The sequence below is a fragment of the Electrona antarctica genome (assembly GCF_951216825.1).
Source record: "Electrona antarctica genome assembly, chromosome: 12".
Lineage (NCBI taxonomy): Eukaryota > Metazoa > Chordata > Actinopteri > Myctophiformes > Myctophidae > Electrona > Electrona antarctica.
In genome coordinates, this window is record NC_136793.1 from 47,820,387 (window position 1) to 47,835,617 (window position 15,231).

The following is a 15,231-nucleotide window of genomic DNA, read 5'->3' on the forward strand; positions in this document are numbered from 1 at the left end:
ATAGTAGAGATAACAGTGACATTCTGAAATAGCCTTTCTTGTACATTCTTTTGTACAAGAATGTACACAAGGACCCCCACCCAGACGGACCCCACATTAAGAACCACTGATGCCATCTACTTCTCATTACAGATGCATCATTGCATCTGTAATGCCATTTTTTCCATTGATGGAAAAAAGAAACAAAATCATGTTTATTGAAATCAACAATATGAAATCTTTATTGGCTACATTTGCAGGAAACATCAATCAGGAAATCAAAAGCACGACCACATGTAGGCCTATTCATCATTAATATGCAGAAATATTTATACAGGCTGTCTACTGGTGAATCATGGTATTGTCTTGTTTCCATTTTTAAAAGTCAGTTTGGTTTAGATGAGTTTAGTTTGCAAGATGCTTATTAGCCAATTTCCAATGATAAAACAGAGTGCAAACCTATAGAAACGGAATGCACGCGCACACACACACACACACACACACACACACACACACACACACACACACACACACACACACACACACACACACACACACACACAGGTATTGACACAGAGCACAACAAAGTGTTAAAGAAAAGAAGCAATATTTGGGAGTGAAAAATGAAAATAAATTATAAAATGATGACAATAATCATAAATATAACCTTCTTTTTCCACTTTGTTGGTTTATGAGTTAAGTTAAGTTATATTTAAACTAAACTGCCACTACCCAATGGCAGTTTCCAGAGGAAGCGCACCAGCTTTTCTTTCTTAACCATATAACCTCTTCTTGTTGTTTCAGCCATCAGTTATAGATGCATTCTACCATATAACCTCTTCTTCTTGTTGTTTCAGCCATCAGTTATCATAGATGCATTCTTTGGGGGAAAATTAAGAGACATTTTGAATGAGTGAATCCTTTGAATTGTGTTTGTTTGTTTGTTTGTTTGTTTGTTAACAGCACAACTATGCTGAAATTGAAATGAGCAAATTCAAACACTGACACATACCCTCTCCGATGTCGTCATAGATATCATCATTATGCCTGTTTAAAATGAAAAAAAAAATCTGTCAATGGACATACACAGAGACTAGGCCATATTTTGCATAATCATGTGCATATTGTCTCTGAGCTGGTTCTGTTTCTGTGTGTGTGACACAAATAAACTCACTGTTCAACATTCACCAGTGCCACATAGCCAACTGAAAAAAGAACAGCATATACGTTTTTAAGATGTACACACCCACTCAAACCAACCTGTTATAGTGTCAAATAATTGTAATGAAAGAAGCTTACATTTCCCTTCTCTATTCCTGCCAATCAGTTTACCATCAACAGCTTCTTGAATGACATCAATCTCTTCTTCTGGGTTCAGAGGCAAATCCTTGTTCCCCAATTTCTTATTGGTCAGAGTCGTTGCTATAGTAACACTGTACAGCACCTGGATTTTGCCTTCAAACTAAAACATGAAAAATGACAAAAATGTCAGCAACAAACAATAGATGATGATGATGATGAGGTTAAAACAAAAGTCAAGACTGTATGTGGAGAGGTTTGTTTCCTAAGCCGCCTATTTATTCCTTTAAAAGAGCCCCTACTCTGAGGGATAAACTCATGCACAGCTACCTTCCACCTATTAAAAAACAGACCTGGCCTAACAAACCAATTGGTATGTTCAAATGCATGTGTTGCCCCCACTGCTCCAATGTCTCACAGACTAAATCATTTATAGATTTTAAAACACAGAAAACCTTAAAAGATTAACGACTTTATCAACTGCAATACTACGTCATATATTGTTTGACATGTACCTGTCCTAATATCTTTTATATTGGCAGGATAAAGCGCTGCCTCAGAGATAGATTGGCTGAACACAAATATGCTATTAGCATTAACAATATAAATTACCCTATTGCTAGACACTTCAGCCAATGCCATAACAGCAATAACACCATTTTTAGAATCTTTGGTATGAACCGGCCGGGGATTGAACCCCTACCTCCCAGTCTCATGGCGGACACTCTAACCACAAGGCCACTGAGCTGGTTGGGAGGCTGTGTGGACGTGTGAAAAGTCCAAGGTATATGGAACGGAGGTAAAGTCACAGACGTCATTTTCGCTATCATGCAATTCCAGACAGCAGATTTGTCGCACCATGGGAGCCAAACTACACCCGGAATGTGGAATGCATTGCAGTCAACAAGAGCCCAGTGTGACCAGCTCATGGCATGAACAAACACTATTTCTGAAGGACTGAGACCTTTGTAAAGTAATCGCTTCTGGAAAATAACAGAAGACATATAACACATTATTGTCTCCTGTGTTGCTTTTCGAAATGTACACTGTGTACCTTTATAGAGGTATCTAAAGCGCACAAAGTACGATACTGAACGTACCAAGTATCGCAAGACTGTCCACCGTTTCCTGTCTGGCAGCCAAATCTTGCGATACCTCCGAGACAGAAACGATACCTGCCACTGTTTAGAGATCCTCAAATAAAATGATGTACTGTACACATCGAAAAGCAAGTTATTAGAAAACAACCTGTGATGTGTCTTCTTTTATATTCCTGAACCGATTATATGACAATGGTCGCAATTGTTCATAAATAGTGTTTGTTCACGAGCTGGTCTAGCCGGCTCCATTCACTGCTGTGTATGTCATGGAACTTTCAGTGCGAGGTTTGCCACCCATGAAAGCGTCAATGATAGTGTCATGGCGTTTTGGTGACTTTTAAGAAGATAAGTCTTAAAAAGACAAAAGAGTGGCCGCACACACTGATAGCCAAAGTGCCAATTATTTATTAGGAATACGAGACTGCTCGCCCCTTTACCAACTCGCCAAACCCCCAATTGACTGCCGAGTGTGACCGTGGACCAGGCCACTTCATGGAGCCCACCAGAAGTGTGACCGTGGACCCGGCCTCACAGTGCACGACCTGGACCAGATGTGGACCAGGCCCCTCCATGGAGCCCACCCTGTCTATCTCTCTTCTATTCTTTCTTCCTATTTCCCCCTCTACCCCCCCCCCCCCCCCCCCCCCCCCCGACACGGTCGAGGCAGATGGCCGCCCACCCTAGAGTCGGGTTCTGCCTGACGTTTCTTCCTAAAGGGGAGTTTTTCGTTACCATTGTCGCAATATTGCTTGCTCTGGGTGGATCTTTGTTGGTTGTAAAGTGTCTTGAGACAACTTGTTGTGATTTGACACTTTAATAAAATTTAATTGAATTGAATTGAATTGGTAATCTAAGTAAATTATGCTTAAACGGTTAAACCTAACCGTATTCCTAACCTCAACCTCAGTAAAACAATGCCTAAACCTAACCCTATTCCTAAACTTAACCCCAGTAAAACTATGCCTAACCCTAAACTTATTTCTAACCTTATTCTCAGTAAAACAAAAAAAAGAATACAAGAACCGCTGCACCAAGCTGTCGGCGTGAGGTCGGCGGAAAAAAGCTGGGGCGAGATGGAATTGGGGCGACCTGACCTGTTACCTTTATTAGGACGCAGAGTAAAGGCACATTCATAGTATGGACTTTCGGTGGTGAGGTGACCAAAACAGAGAGTAAAAACAGAGAGAAGGACTGGGGAGAGCGGTGGTTTGCTCTTCACCGCGGCTCAGTGACGTTATGTTTTTCTTGTAACGCTTTAGAAACCAACATTTCGGCAGATGCAACTGCCTTCTTCAGGGTATGAAGACCCTGAAGAAGGCAAGCCTCTTGTATTGTATTGTATTGTATTGTATTGTATTGTATTGTATTGTATTGTATTGTATTGTATTGTATTGTATTGTATTGTATTGTATTGTAAATTGTATTGTATTGTATTGTATTGTATTGTAGAAAAAGCAATACAATAGTATTGATTTTTCTGACCTGTGAAGCACTTTGGTACAATGAGAGTTGTTTTTTTAATAAATGTGCATTATAAATACTTTTGATTTGATTTGATAGCAAGAGCTCTTACTTTAAACCTCCTCCTGAACGCCTTTTCTTCTTTGTCAAATGTCTTCTTCTTCTGTGGATCCATCACCTCTATCTTTCCTTTAGTGGTACTTTGTGGGAGACTATGGAAATAAAAAAATACATACAATGTATACAAATGAAGAAAAAATACACAATTGCTCATTATTATAAATAGCAATGTCCATGTGTAACAAAACCAACTTTTCAGTATGACCTGTATTGCCACTAACGTTATCGGTGTATGATGGTTATGTGTATACTGGGGACTTCATTGTGACCGTAAGTCGCAGAGTACTATGAAAACCTGCAAAACCTGTCAGTCAGTCCGTCACACCACCATATACGGCCGGCAGTCCGCCACACCTCGTGACACGGTATATGGCCGTCTCCATATATGAAGATCACGACACTGACCTCAGCAAAATCTGGATAGCCATACATTGAGAAGACTGCATCATCACCTAGATCTGCATATATGGAGCCGGCCAGCAACTCTACATCTGACGTCAAACCCTTAGATCTCCATATATGGAGCTGACCTGTTCTGACATTCCATATCTTGATCCTACCCCACCCGTCCTTCCTCTTCGATGTCTCCCTTTTCACTGATACCTGTCCATTCAAACTCTAGACGGGCCCGTCCCAAAGTTATTAGCGCAGCCACGAGCCGGCGAAAACTAGGCCCGGAAATTAAGGCCCGGCCCTACCTTGACCCTAACCGGGTGTGGCCCGAGGTCCCACCTGCCCTTACTAATTAGCACACATTTTTCACCCTACCCGGCCTGAAAACGTTAAAAAAAGAAGAAAGGTCCATATTGGTGTTATGTTGTTGTGTGCTATGTTGTTTTGTGCAATATTTTTATATGTGTTTTTCTTGTTGGAACAGACTGAAGATGAATATCCCTGGGACAATAAATACTATATATTGGGGGCACGGTGGCACAGTTGGTAGTGCTGTCGCCTCACAGCTAGAAGGTTCTGGGTTCGATTCCCGCTCTGGGCGCTGTGGGTGCTGGCGGCGTGTTTCCTCCTCCGCGTCATCAGTGCCCATACGCGGGGTTGGTGAAAGGGCCCTTCTGTGTGGAGTTTGCATGTTCTCCCCGTGTCCCCTAGGGTAGGTACCCTCACAAAAAACATGCAGTAATCCTGATCTCTAAACTGCCTCCCCCTGGCCAGCCGGGGCGCCTGATGGAGGGGAAAGGAACTGGTTGGAATAACGTGTTCCTTCCACGCACTACGTCCAGCCAGGGAAACTCCCCCCTGTCAGGTGTAAAGGAGCAACTTGGACACTCAGGCATGAAGGAAGCATGAGTTCAAGTCCGTTGCTCTCCCCATGTCCCCCATATATGGGGACTAGGTTGGTGGAGGGTGTGTAGAGCCCAAGATCACATTAGATAATTGACACAGGGGTGAAAAATGGGTTACAAAATCGTGGGATAAAAACAATTATAGAATAAATACTATTATTATTATGTGTGCCTCTGAGGCTTACCAGTTGAGAAGCGGTGGTGGGGGAAGAACGTCCTGGGATCCAACATCATCATAAAAATCATCTGAGGACAAAAGCACGGTTTATTTGACTTTACTTCAGTCAACTCTAGCAGTAATTATAATAGCAGAACTTTGAGAGTTGTAAATCACAATAATATGTGATTTACAATGGCATTGGTAAAAGCTGAATTCAAATGTTGACACATTTACCTTCATATCCAATCGGTGGTGGTGGTGGTGGTAGTGATGGTGATAGAGGAGGAGGAAAGCCTCCATATCCAATTGGTGGGGGTGGTGGTGATAGAGGAGGAAAGCTGAAAAAGAGAGTTGTTTACTATTGACTTACATATACAGTATGTAATTATCTATAGAGGTTAAATTGCTCATACATTTAGAAAGTTCTATTGGGTGTGGTTTGGTTTGGTTTGGTTTGGTTTAAAAGCATGAGAAGAAACCTCATACTACAGAACGGTGGTTGCAATAACAGTGCCAACCAATAGGTGTCTCTCAAACACAAGAATATCAAATTCTAAAGCTAGAGAAGGGATAGAAATTGAATGATCTGTTCTCCATACAACCTTTAATGGTAGTGGAAATAGTAGTATTATATTGATATTATTACCATTCCTCTTCGACCACAACATAATCGTCATCGTCATCCTCGCCTGTTTTAAAAAAGTGTAAAAATGTTATAACAAAGAAAACATATTATTTGATTACAAATAAATGAATAATACATGTCGTTGTGAAGGAGATTCCAAATAACCCATCACTCACTATTTTGGCCTTGTGCATCACTGAAAGAAAACAGGTCAAAGAAAGATTACTGAAATGTCTGAGGGTTGGTTTTAGAGAGCTTTTGTCTCTTAGAAGTCAAATTAATGTTTCAGAAATGTAATCTCATTGCTTGTTTTGGTGGCATTCTTCTTTTTTACCAACCTGGAGAAATCAGATTGGGCCGCAATGTCATCATAAACTTCAGACGAGTTAGTAGACAGAAGCGCATTTGATCTGTATCGTGTGTCAATAGTATCAGTCTTCACGTAGCCATCTGAAACAGCAGAACACACATCTCATGAACACACACTGTGTGTGTGGTGTGTGTGTGTGTGTGTGTGTGTGTGTGTGTGTGTGTGTGTGTGTGTGTGTGTGTGTGTGTGTGTGTGTGTGTGTGGTCCAAACACTCATACAGTACTTCACAATCAAATTAAAACATAATAGCCTACAATGGAATTCTACCATTACATAGGTACAAATAATTGAAGATTTTGGTCTTCATACCTTCTATAGATTATATCATGTTTTGGTTTACAATCACTTTACAAACAAATTACAAACAAAACATTGTATATCAAATTACTCATAGTTCAAACACTTCTTTACTACTTTACACTGCTTCCTTCAATTTCTTTTTAAAGCTTGATTTATTGTCTATGCTTATCATATGTGGCGGGAGCCCATTCCAAAATGTGTTCCTGCTCTATACATTGTGTGTGCGTGTGCGTGCATGCGTACTGAGTAACTTACAGCAGCCATCAGTGTTCCTGGCCAGCCAATGCCCCTCTGGGTTGTCTGTGATTCGTATTATCTCTATGGTCTCTCCTTTCTTCAGAGACAGGTGTGTCTTTCCTCTTTTAGGCCTACAGTCTAGTCGTGCCGTTGCCTCGTGGAGTACCTGGACTGGCCCTTTAATCTTTAGGCGTGGAAAAACAGCTGTCAACTATCTTTGCTACTTGACTTGAATTCATACAACTTTAACACAAGGTCTATATGTTTCAAACCATTGAGTATGAGTGAATGAATGCAAGAATAAAGTAAGTCATTTCATATTATATTGTGGTGATATTTAAAGTAATATTTAACTTTGGTAGAACCTTGTGCTGTAAGTCAATACATACAACCCAGGGCATGAGATAAGTCCAAATATTGTTTATCATCTTTATCTATTGTTTCTGTGCTCTATGATCAAGGAACCAGAAGTAGATATTCCTTTTGCTCTAATTTTATAGTGAGAATGTCTCAAATTCAAACTTTTAGCACATAAATGAATGCAAACTGCTTTGTTTCTTTTATATTAGTATATTTGACAGAATGCACTTTGTTTGTATTCATTTTAAAGTGTTTCAACGTGCAATGAATAATAGTTGTATTTATATCAAGTCCATGTAACCACTAACCTACGGTCCTACCAAAGTTGAATATTGTGCAAATCCAGTAAAGTATAAATGATATAACATAACACGTCTGGAGAGTGGGCTTATCCCTTTACCTTAAAAGTCTTTTTGGCTGCTTGTTCCCTCTTCTCGTTGGCTTCCTGTAGTTTCTTCTCCTTCTGTAGCTGTTTCTTGTCCTTTTTGTTAATTTCCTTTGGTATGTTGGTTTCAATCGTCTTCAGCACTGGCCTGATTTGTGAAAATAGATTGGAACATAGAACTAAAAACAAGATATTGCAATTTCCAGCTGTACACAGTACTGTACTCAGTGTACTGTATGTCACACACTGTTGCTAATATATATGTCTGTGCTAAATACTCACATTTCATCAACATAATCATACAAATCCTCCCCATCGCTGGATTCCGCCTGTAGGGAACAAGATTATTAACCCATTAAAACCAGGAAAGCATCTGTCTCATTTTAGAAAGAAAGAAAGAAAGGGGTTTTCTTTTCTATTTCATCTGGTCTTTAAGGATGCCGTGTGTGGAATAATGATTACCTCAATCTGTTGCGATAGATGCCCTGCAGAAAATCCACCTGTTGGTGGCGCTATAACAGGCCAATGTGAAAAGGGTGGGAAAGAGAACAGAACACATGCAGGAGGCGTAATATGACAATCGAGTTTCTTAATATTTCTCATTTTAGTTTTTGGAGTAAAATGAAATACATTTGTGTTGTGAGATGTCACTGACAGACAGGTGATACTTGGTGTATTGACTGAAAATTGACTGGCACCTCGAGAGGGAAGAGACGGTGTGGGCTGAACGACCTCATCAACATCTTCATAGTTGTCATCATCAGAGCTCCACTCCTGTTCCACCGGTGGGCTCCTACAACACGTCGAGACAGGAAAGTTGCTAGTGTAAGTAATGTTGCCAGGAGACATTTGAAAATCCTTCTTCACATCTGGTCAGCTCAAACTGAAAATAACCTGAGCTGAACATTGTGTAACATAGTTATTGCTAACTGGAAAAAAAAAATCGGATTGTTTGGTCATTCCCATGGAAATGGTTACGGATATTAAACTTTCAGGACAGTCTGTTATTTTTTACTACCTGAAGCAGTGCGTATGGATAGCCTACTGTAGCTACAACAGAAAGAAAATCTTCACAACTGGGTTGTTTACACGTTTACACAGATTGATTTGTTCCTCAATACTCATTATGGAAGTGTCAGACTGCTTGTGTGAGAGATACAGTATATATAATCAGCTTCCTGCGTCAAACAGAAGACCTATTCAGAGGCCGCTGTGGCCATTCAATATTAAGGTCAGAATCTCAGCATTAAAACAAATAAAGGACTGACAGAGCTAGGCTTGAAGCAAAGCTAAGCAAAGTTACTATATTTACCCAGGGTATCTGGGCTAAGCTCAAGAACTTGTTTCCAGCCAGGCCCTGCTCATAGAACATTTCATGGTAGTGGTTCAATGCCTTGCTCAAGGGCACTTCAGCGGTGGTCATTTTAACGTGTCGGGCCACTGATTCGAACTGGCGACCTTCCGGTATCAAGACCGCTCCGCAATCCGTTCGGCCACCGCTGCCACCGGTGAAGCAACACAATACAGGGCGACAATAACAGCTTCTGTCTGATTGTGTGATTATAGGTGTGTTTTGCTTTTCAGAAACCCACACATCACTTGCGATGAAGGAGAAACAGTCACTGCGTGTACTGTATGTACAATGTCTCTGGATTCATTCACTAAAACACTCATTTATGATGTGACATAATACAATAAATACATGGTTTGGCTCGCCCATTGCCAGCACTGATTATTTAGCAATAATTGTAAATAGTCTGACCTATATGTTTGATATGACAACTGTAATGAAAATGATACAGTATATTTTGCTGTTGGGCAGAAATCTCTTACATGTATCTCCATATTTTAAAGATGGAGTGCCACAATTTTTCCAGTTTTTCATGTGTCTATGAGGTGACAGTACTTCATTAGACACCCTGGAGTCGTTTGTATGTGCAATGATGTCTTCCCTTTGTATTTAGGGTTTCTTCCTGGAGGCTGAACCCTTGACAGTCAAACGTGCCAATGAAAAAAACTGTAATATAGTGACATCACATTATCAGCCCCTCCCCTAACCCCTCCCCCTTTATCATTACAACCACAGCTGTGGGTGCGGCTTAAGTTCAGGTGGATCTTCATCACCACCCACCAGGCAAACCAGGCATACAATGAACTGGTGGGGGTGCCCACATAAAAACGACATTTTAACAAATACTGTACACTTTTTTGAAAAACTTCTTCCTCCTTATATAACAATAAGACCTGATGATCATGTTTTAGGGTGGAAAAAAATCATGGCACTCCATTTTTAACTATTATTTTTCCATTAGACAGCAACGATAATATAAAACACTCAAATGCATAACTTTCTACAGAGTTCATTTGGTTCCATTTGTATGCTCTCAGAGTTACAGATCTGAAAGGGTCCATTTGGTTATTATTAACCATCAATAATTTAGCTGGAGACCCCTAGAATCCTCACCCACAAGGACCCCTGGGGGTCTCTTGACCCCACGTTGACAACCAGTGCTATATAGCATTTGTGCAGCAATATGCTGACAGCATTATAAGACATTCTACTCTAGTATTGTGCTAGCTGTACTTACATGGCAAATGAGTGGACACCGTTGTATGCCTTGGTCTGGAGACATCCTGTTGTATTGCATGGACCTACAGTATCACATACAAATATTAACAAAAGTCAATCCTGTATATTACTCCACAATGCGTGACTATGAATCCCACCACAGCTTTAGGATAGACCCAACTGATTGGCTCCCGGGAAGGCATAGTTTAGCTTTTACTGAAGTTAAGGTTAGGTTTAGGCATTTTACTGACGTTAGGTTTATGGTTAGGTTTAGGCATAGTTTTACTGAAGTTAGGTTTAGGGTTAAGTTTAGGCATAGTTTTACTGAGGTTAGGGTTAGGTTTAGGCATACAATAGTGTCAAAAACGAGAACTAGCGACTGCTGGCCAATGATCACAGCAGGGTTTGCGTAGAGCTGCAGTGGGATCCATAACGCCTCCACAATAAACCAATGTACTTTAAGGAACAAGGAACAAACGACCAGACTACCAACTAGGAAAAAATAAAAAAAAGTTTCCAAAATGTTTGGCTGGAATGTGTCATATTACTTTAAAAAAATGATTCAATTTTACAATCTCACATCAATATTAGGCTCTCTCACCATCATTCAGAGATACTCCATTCTCTTGAAACCACCGTAAGTCTACATTAGGTGGCCTATTAGGCTTCTGTGGAGGCAGAGAAAACATATTAGGAAGGGGATTCTTCTTTGGAAGAGAGGGATCCGTTCTCTCCGTAAGTGGTAAGGGTTCATCTGGTGTTCCTGACTTTGGTTTTTGAGTTGTCAGAGGTGTGGGGATTACAGAAGTACTGGGGTTCAAAGTTCGGAGAACATCTTTCAGCGCAGCAACACTTCCTGTTACACTTTGCTCTTTGGAAAAATAGTTTTGTGGCTGCGAGGGAGGAGAAGAAGGTATAAAAGTTGGAAGTTTGGGTTTGAGGGCGCCTGGGAGGGGGACGCCTGGGAGTTTGAAGGCATCTGGGAGTTTGAGGGCATCTGGGAGTTTGGCGGCGCCTGGGAGTTTGGGTTTGGGGACATTTGGAAGATTAGGGGAAACAGCGGTAGATTCTGACTGATGATCTTTCCATGGGGGGTTGCCTGGGGCAGGAAACACTTTGGCCTTGTTGTTGAATGCTGCGTTCACTGGTGGTTTGAGCACTGGAGGCCTGGGAAAGGGAAACGTGGACGTATCTCTGTTTCCAGGTGTTTCTGCAGGCTTGCATCTTAATGCTGATGGCTTGGGGAATGGGGGCTCAACATCCTCCATGCGAGAAGCCTCAGTTGTGGCACCCTCTGATAGATTCCTCTCCAGAGCGTCCATCTTGGCTTGAAGGGCAGATCCTATCCTGGGCTTAGTTGCCAGTTTGGGCTGAACATTCTCAATAGCAGGGCTGCCTCCTGTGTTGAACTGAGCCATGCGCGCCATTATGTTTGAATCTCTTTCCTACAAAGAAACAACAAGACAATTTTTAAGCCTCGAAAAGCTTACCCTGATGTCTTTCCAGCTCTCTCCTCGTACATCTTTTGTTCACATTTTTAGGGATGAAAATGTAAAAATAAACAATACATTTTACTAACACATGTGCATCGCTGGTGACAGGCAGAAACCTCTTATCTCCATAATCTAAGTTTTTGTTTAGTTTTATTTTCTCCCCAGTAAATGAATGCCCTACTTGATCATACCACAGCATCATACAGAAGCTAGCACATATGTATATAAGCTATATATTTGAGCTTGTAATGTCGATCTGCAAATTTTATTTGACAGTTTGGCACAATTAATGAATTAATTATTTATTGGCCAAGTAACTTCACACAGAGCTGTACAAGGAAATTTACTTAGGCTTGAAGAAATGATATACAGCAGACAAGGGAATAAATAAAGGTATAAAAAAGTAAATATAATTAACGAATATAAGGATCAATTGGCACAGATTGTCATTTGTGGTATCTATGCAGCGTGCACTAGTCTACCAGGCTCAAGATTTCAAGTTTATTTCTCTGAGTGGTTATCCACATGAACTCAACGCTTTGATCTCGCCGCAAAGCGGGTGCCTATGGGCGATAGTTCCAAACATTGCTCCTATGGCTGGAACTATTCCATTGAGATAGAATGAGCACTTCCGCATTCCATTGTTACAATGAGAGTCAACGGGAGTGTCATTACTCTCTTTTATACTACTCTGGTCCTCGCTTTCTTCAGATGGATTACATATGGCATCAAAACACGTAACAGGGGCAACAGGGCAATGCCACAAAGGGGCAATCACTTCAGAGTGTACATTTCAGAGGGAGAAAAAGAAGAAAGAGTGGGCAGAAAAAAGAAAAAAAAAGAAGACAATGACAAAAAAAAGAAACGAAAGTATTTACATTATTGCTGAGGGGAACAAAAAAAACTGCTTTGGACTTCGACCATGAGAAGAGGAAGGGTGTCTTAAACATTTTTTACAAAGATCATAAAGCAGGCAATTAGGACCAGTGAGATCACACAAAGTCTGCTCTCAGTGGGGCAATATGTACTATCCAGTTGTTCCAAATTTGGTAGAAATTGTATAGTCTAGTTCTTAGGATGTATGTTCATTTTTCCATTTTGAAAATATCCAGGACTATCCCGTGCCAGTCGTCCATTGTGGGTGTGATTGGGGTTAGCCATCTTCTAGTTATTGACTTTTTGCTGGCTGCCAAGAGCACCTGCAGTAGCTTTGTGTCTCTCGTCTGGTTAAGACATTCAATGTGGCCCAGGTACAAGGTTGTGAAGTTAAAAGGGATTGGAGTATTAAATACTGAACACAATGATTTGTGAATATTGTTCCAAAACACCCTCAACTTGGGGCACCCCCAGAAAATGTGAAAGTGGTTGGCTTTCTTTGCCCCACACTGCCTCCAGCACAGCCTATCATCACCTTTGTGTTTTTCCTGATACGGGGTCTTAAAATATCTAATAATATTTTTCCAACAATGCTCTCTCCAGTCCATAGAACAGGTTGAGGTAGACTGGAACTGCCAGATCCCTCCCCATACTTCCTCTGAGAGTACAATTCCCGCATCCCTCTCCCATCTCTCTTTGATGTACATCGTGCTTTCATTTTTAGCATCTGAAATGGCACTATATAACTCAGAGATGGATTTACTTGGCTCCACTGTAAGGGCTGACTTCAGTATGAAAAAGAACTCGGATTCAACTGCAGAAAACTCTTTGAATGTACATTCTTGATTGATATAATACCGCACCTGGAGATATCTGAAAAAGTCAGTCTGTTCCAAACCATGTTTGACGTGTATTGATCTGAAACTATTGATTTAATTTCTTTGTATAAATTACATGTAAGTTGTGACTTTCTCTATCCATGACTTAAATCTTATGTCGCCTCTGTTTGGGGCAAAATCTTTATCGAAAGCACACCATCTGAAAACATTTTTTTTAAACCACATGATCTCACTACCTTTTGCCACACAGTTAACGTATGGCTTATCCATGGATTATTGATCCTCTCTAATCGGTCCACCAATCAGATTTTATTTTCATCGATATGGGACCATAGTTAGCTTGCCTCAACTTTGAAGGGTCTTTCGACTTTTTGTCCTTTTCAAACTCATACTTGTTATATGTATATACAGTATTGCCACAGATTCAAAGAAAATAAGGATAAAATAAAACATCAAGCAAGAAAAAAGAAACAAAAGATCAAGAGGCAATCAAGTGAAGAGAGTATGAGACAAATCATTCATTTACCATTACACACGTGAATGAAAAAACATGACAGCATCTTTACAATGCAACAGGAAAAAAAATGCACATACCATTTAATTAATACGTTGAGAGGATCTGCTCAGGGATACTGATACTACACTGTCCTTCACAGACACTGTTCCAATGCAGGAAGTGCAAAGAATATCACTGTTAAATGAGAAGTAGATTCTATGAATATTCTTCTTCTACGTCACAGATACAGCCGTGGAGCAGCATGGACTACACACGAACATTGTCAGTTTTACAGTATAGTGACAAACAGTGGCTTCTGTACAATTCGTTTTTTTGGTTACTAAAATGTAGGCCTATTGTCCTTTATACACTACACTACACATTACATGCAGAACTACATGTGACAAATCATTGCCTAATAAATTACATGTTAAAATGTAAAATAAACAGTCTCACCATCATCCCAAGCAAGAGAGAAGAGCAGCTCACTGAGGGTGCACGTACGAACTGATCTACTTCTTCAATTCTGACTTCACATGAGTCAACATCTTTTCTGAAAGACATGGGTGGTATATACGTTTCTGTGCACAGTGCATGTGTGTGAGAAGAGTGAAGTAACTTCCTACATTCCTACAACAACAACACACACACACACACACACAAACTGCCAAAATTGTGTTGGCAGTCCATGTATGTAGGCACTATAGGCTCCATTTTCGTCACCGCTAAACCCCTTTTCCCTAAACTTTTTTAAACAGCAGATAATGAATGTGTCCAAGACAAATGTACCTTGGAACAATACGCTATCTTAACTTATCACATACACTGTATGGAACAGGACTATGCCATTGTCCCTCATTAACGTCTGGTGCTTATTTTTGTTTTGTCCAGTTTTGTGTGCTCATCCAGAAGAACCAGAGATAGCTCCACGGCAGCATTCTTCCCCATGAGGTTCTCAATGCAGTCAATCGTTTACAAAGACATTGGGTTACTACTGTTCCCCCACAGGCTGAGGAAAAGTAGTTTCTTCCCACAGGCTACCAGACTGTTACATTATAGTGAAAAGTGAATGTGCAAGAACTCTTTATACTCTCTTTGACTGTTATTCTTGCCCTGTGTTTGAGTGTTTAGGTCTTTTTTGTTTGATCATGTTTTTATGATCATGTTTTATTGTATTCCCCCCTGCTGGACATTTCCATGCAGCCAGAAGGGAGAGTCTGGGCTCTCTCGGGCAGAGACGATGTACTCCGAACCAGTTTAGTC

At 40.6% G+C, this 15,231-nt stretch overlaps 1 protein-coding gene across 1 annotated transcript; it reads right to left on the reverse strand.

Annotated features, from left to right (window-relative positions):
* Positions 1 to 203: 203 nt before the first annotated feature.
* Positions 204 to 14,162, reverse strand: LOC306933803 (FYN-binding protein 1-like). The gene is made up of 18 exons (XM_079516128.1): positions 14,067 to 14,162; positions 10,866 to 11,709; positions 10,284 to 10,347; positions 8,394 to 8,488; positions 8,158 to 8,207; positions 7,978 to 8,024; positions 7,711 to 7,843; positions 6,969 to 7,134; positions 6,381 to 6,492; positions 6,219 to 6,238; positions 6,064 to 6,106; positions 5,652 to 5,755; positions 5,443 to 5,503; positions 3,952 to 4,051; positions 1,279 to 1,441; positions 1,154 to 1,184; positions 992 to 1,026; positions 204 to 859 (listed from the first exon to the last, which is right to left on the reverse strand). Exons 1-18 carry the CDS (start codon positions 14,067 to 14,069, stop codon positions 840 to 842), a joined length of 2,091 nt encoding a protein of 696 aa, XP_079372254.1. The 5' UTR covers positions 14,070 to 14,162; the 3' UTR covers positions 204 to 839.
* Between the last annotated feature and the right edge of the window lie 1,069 nt (positions 14,163 to 15,231).

Coding starts and splice junctions, on each gene's coding strand:
- LOC306933803 (XM_079516128.1), bottom strand. Junction 10,348..10,865: donor TGGAGTATCTCTGAATGATG/GTGAGAGAGCCT, acceptor GTGATACTGTAG/GTCCATGCAATACAACAGGA. Junction 860..991: donor CTATGACGACATCGGAGAGG/GTATGTGTCAGT, acceptor TTTCCCCCAAAG/AATGCATCTATGATAACTGA.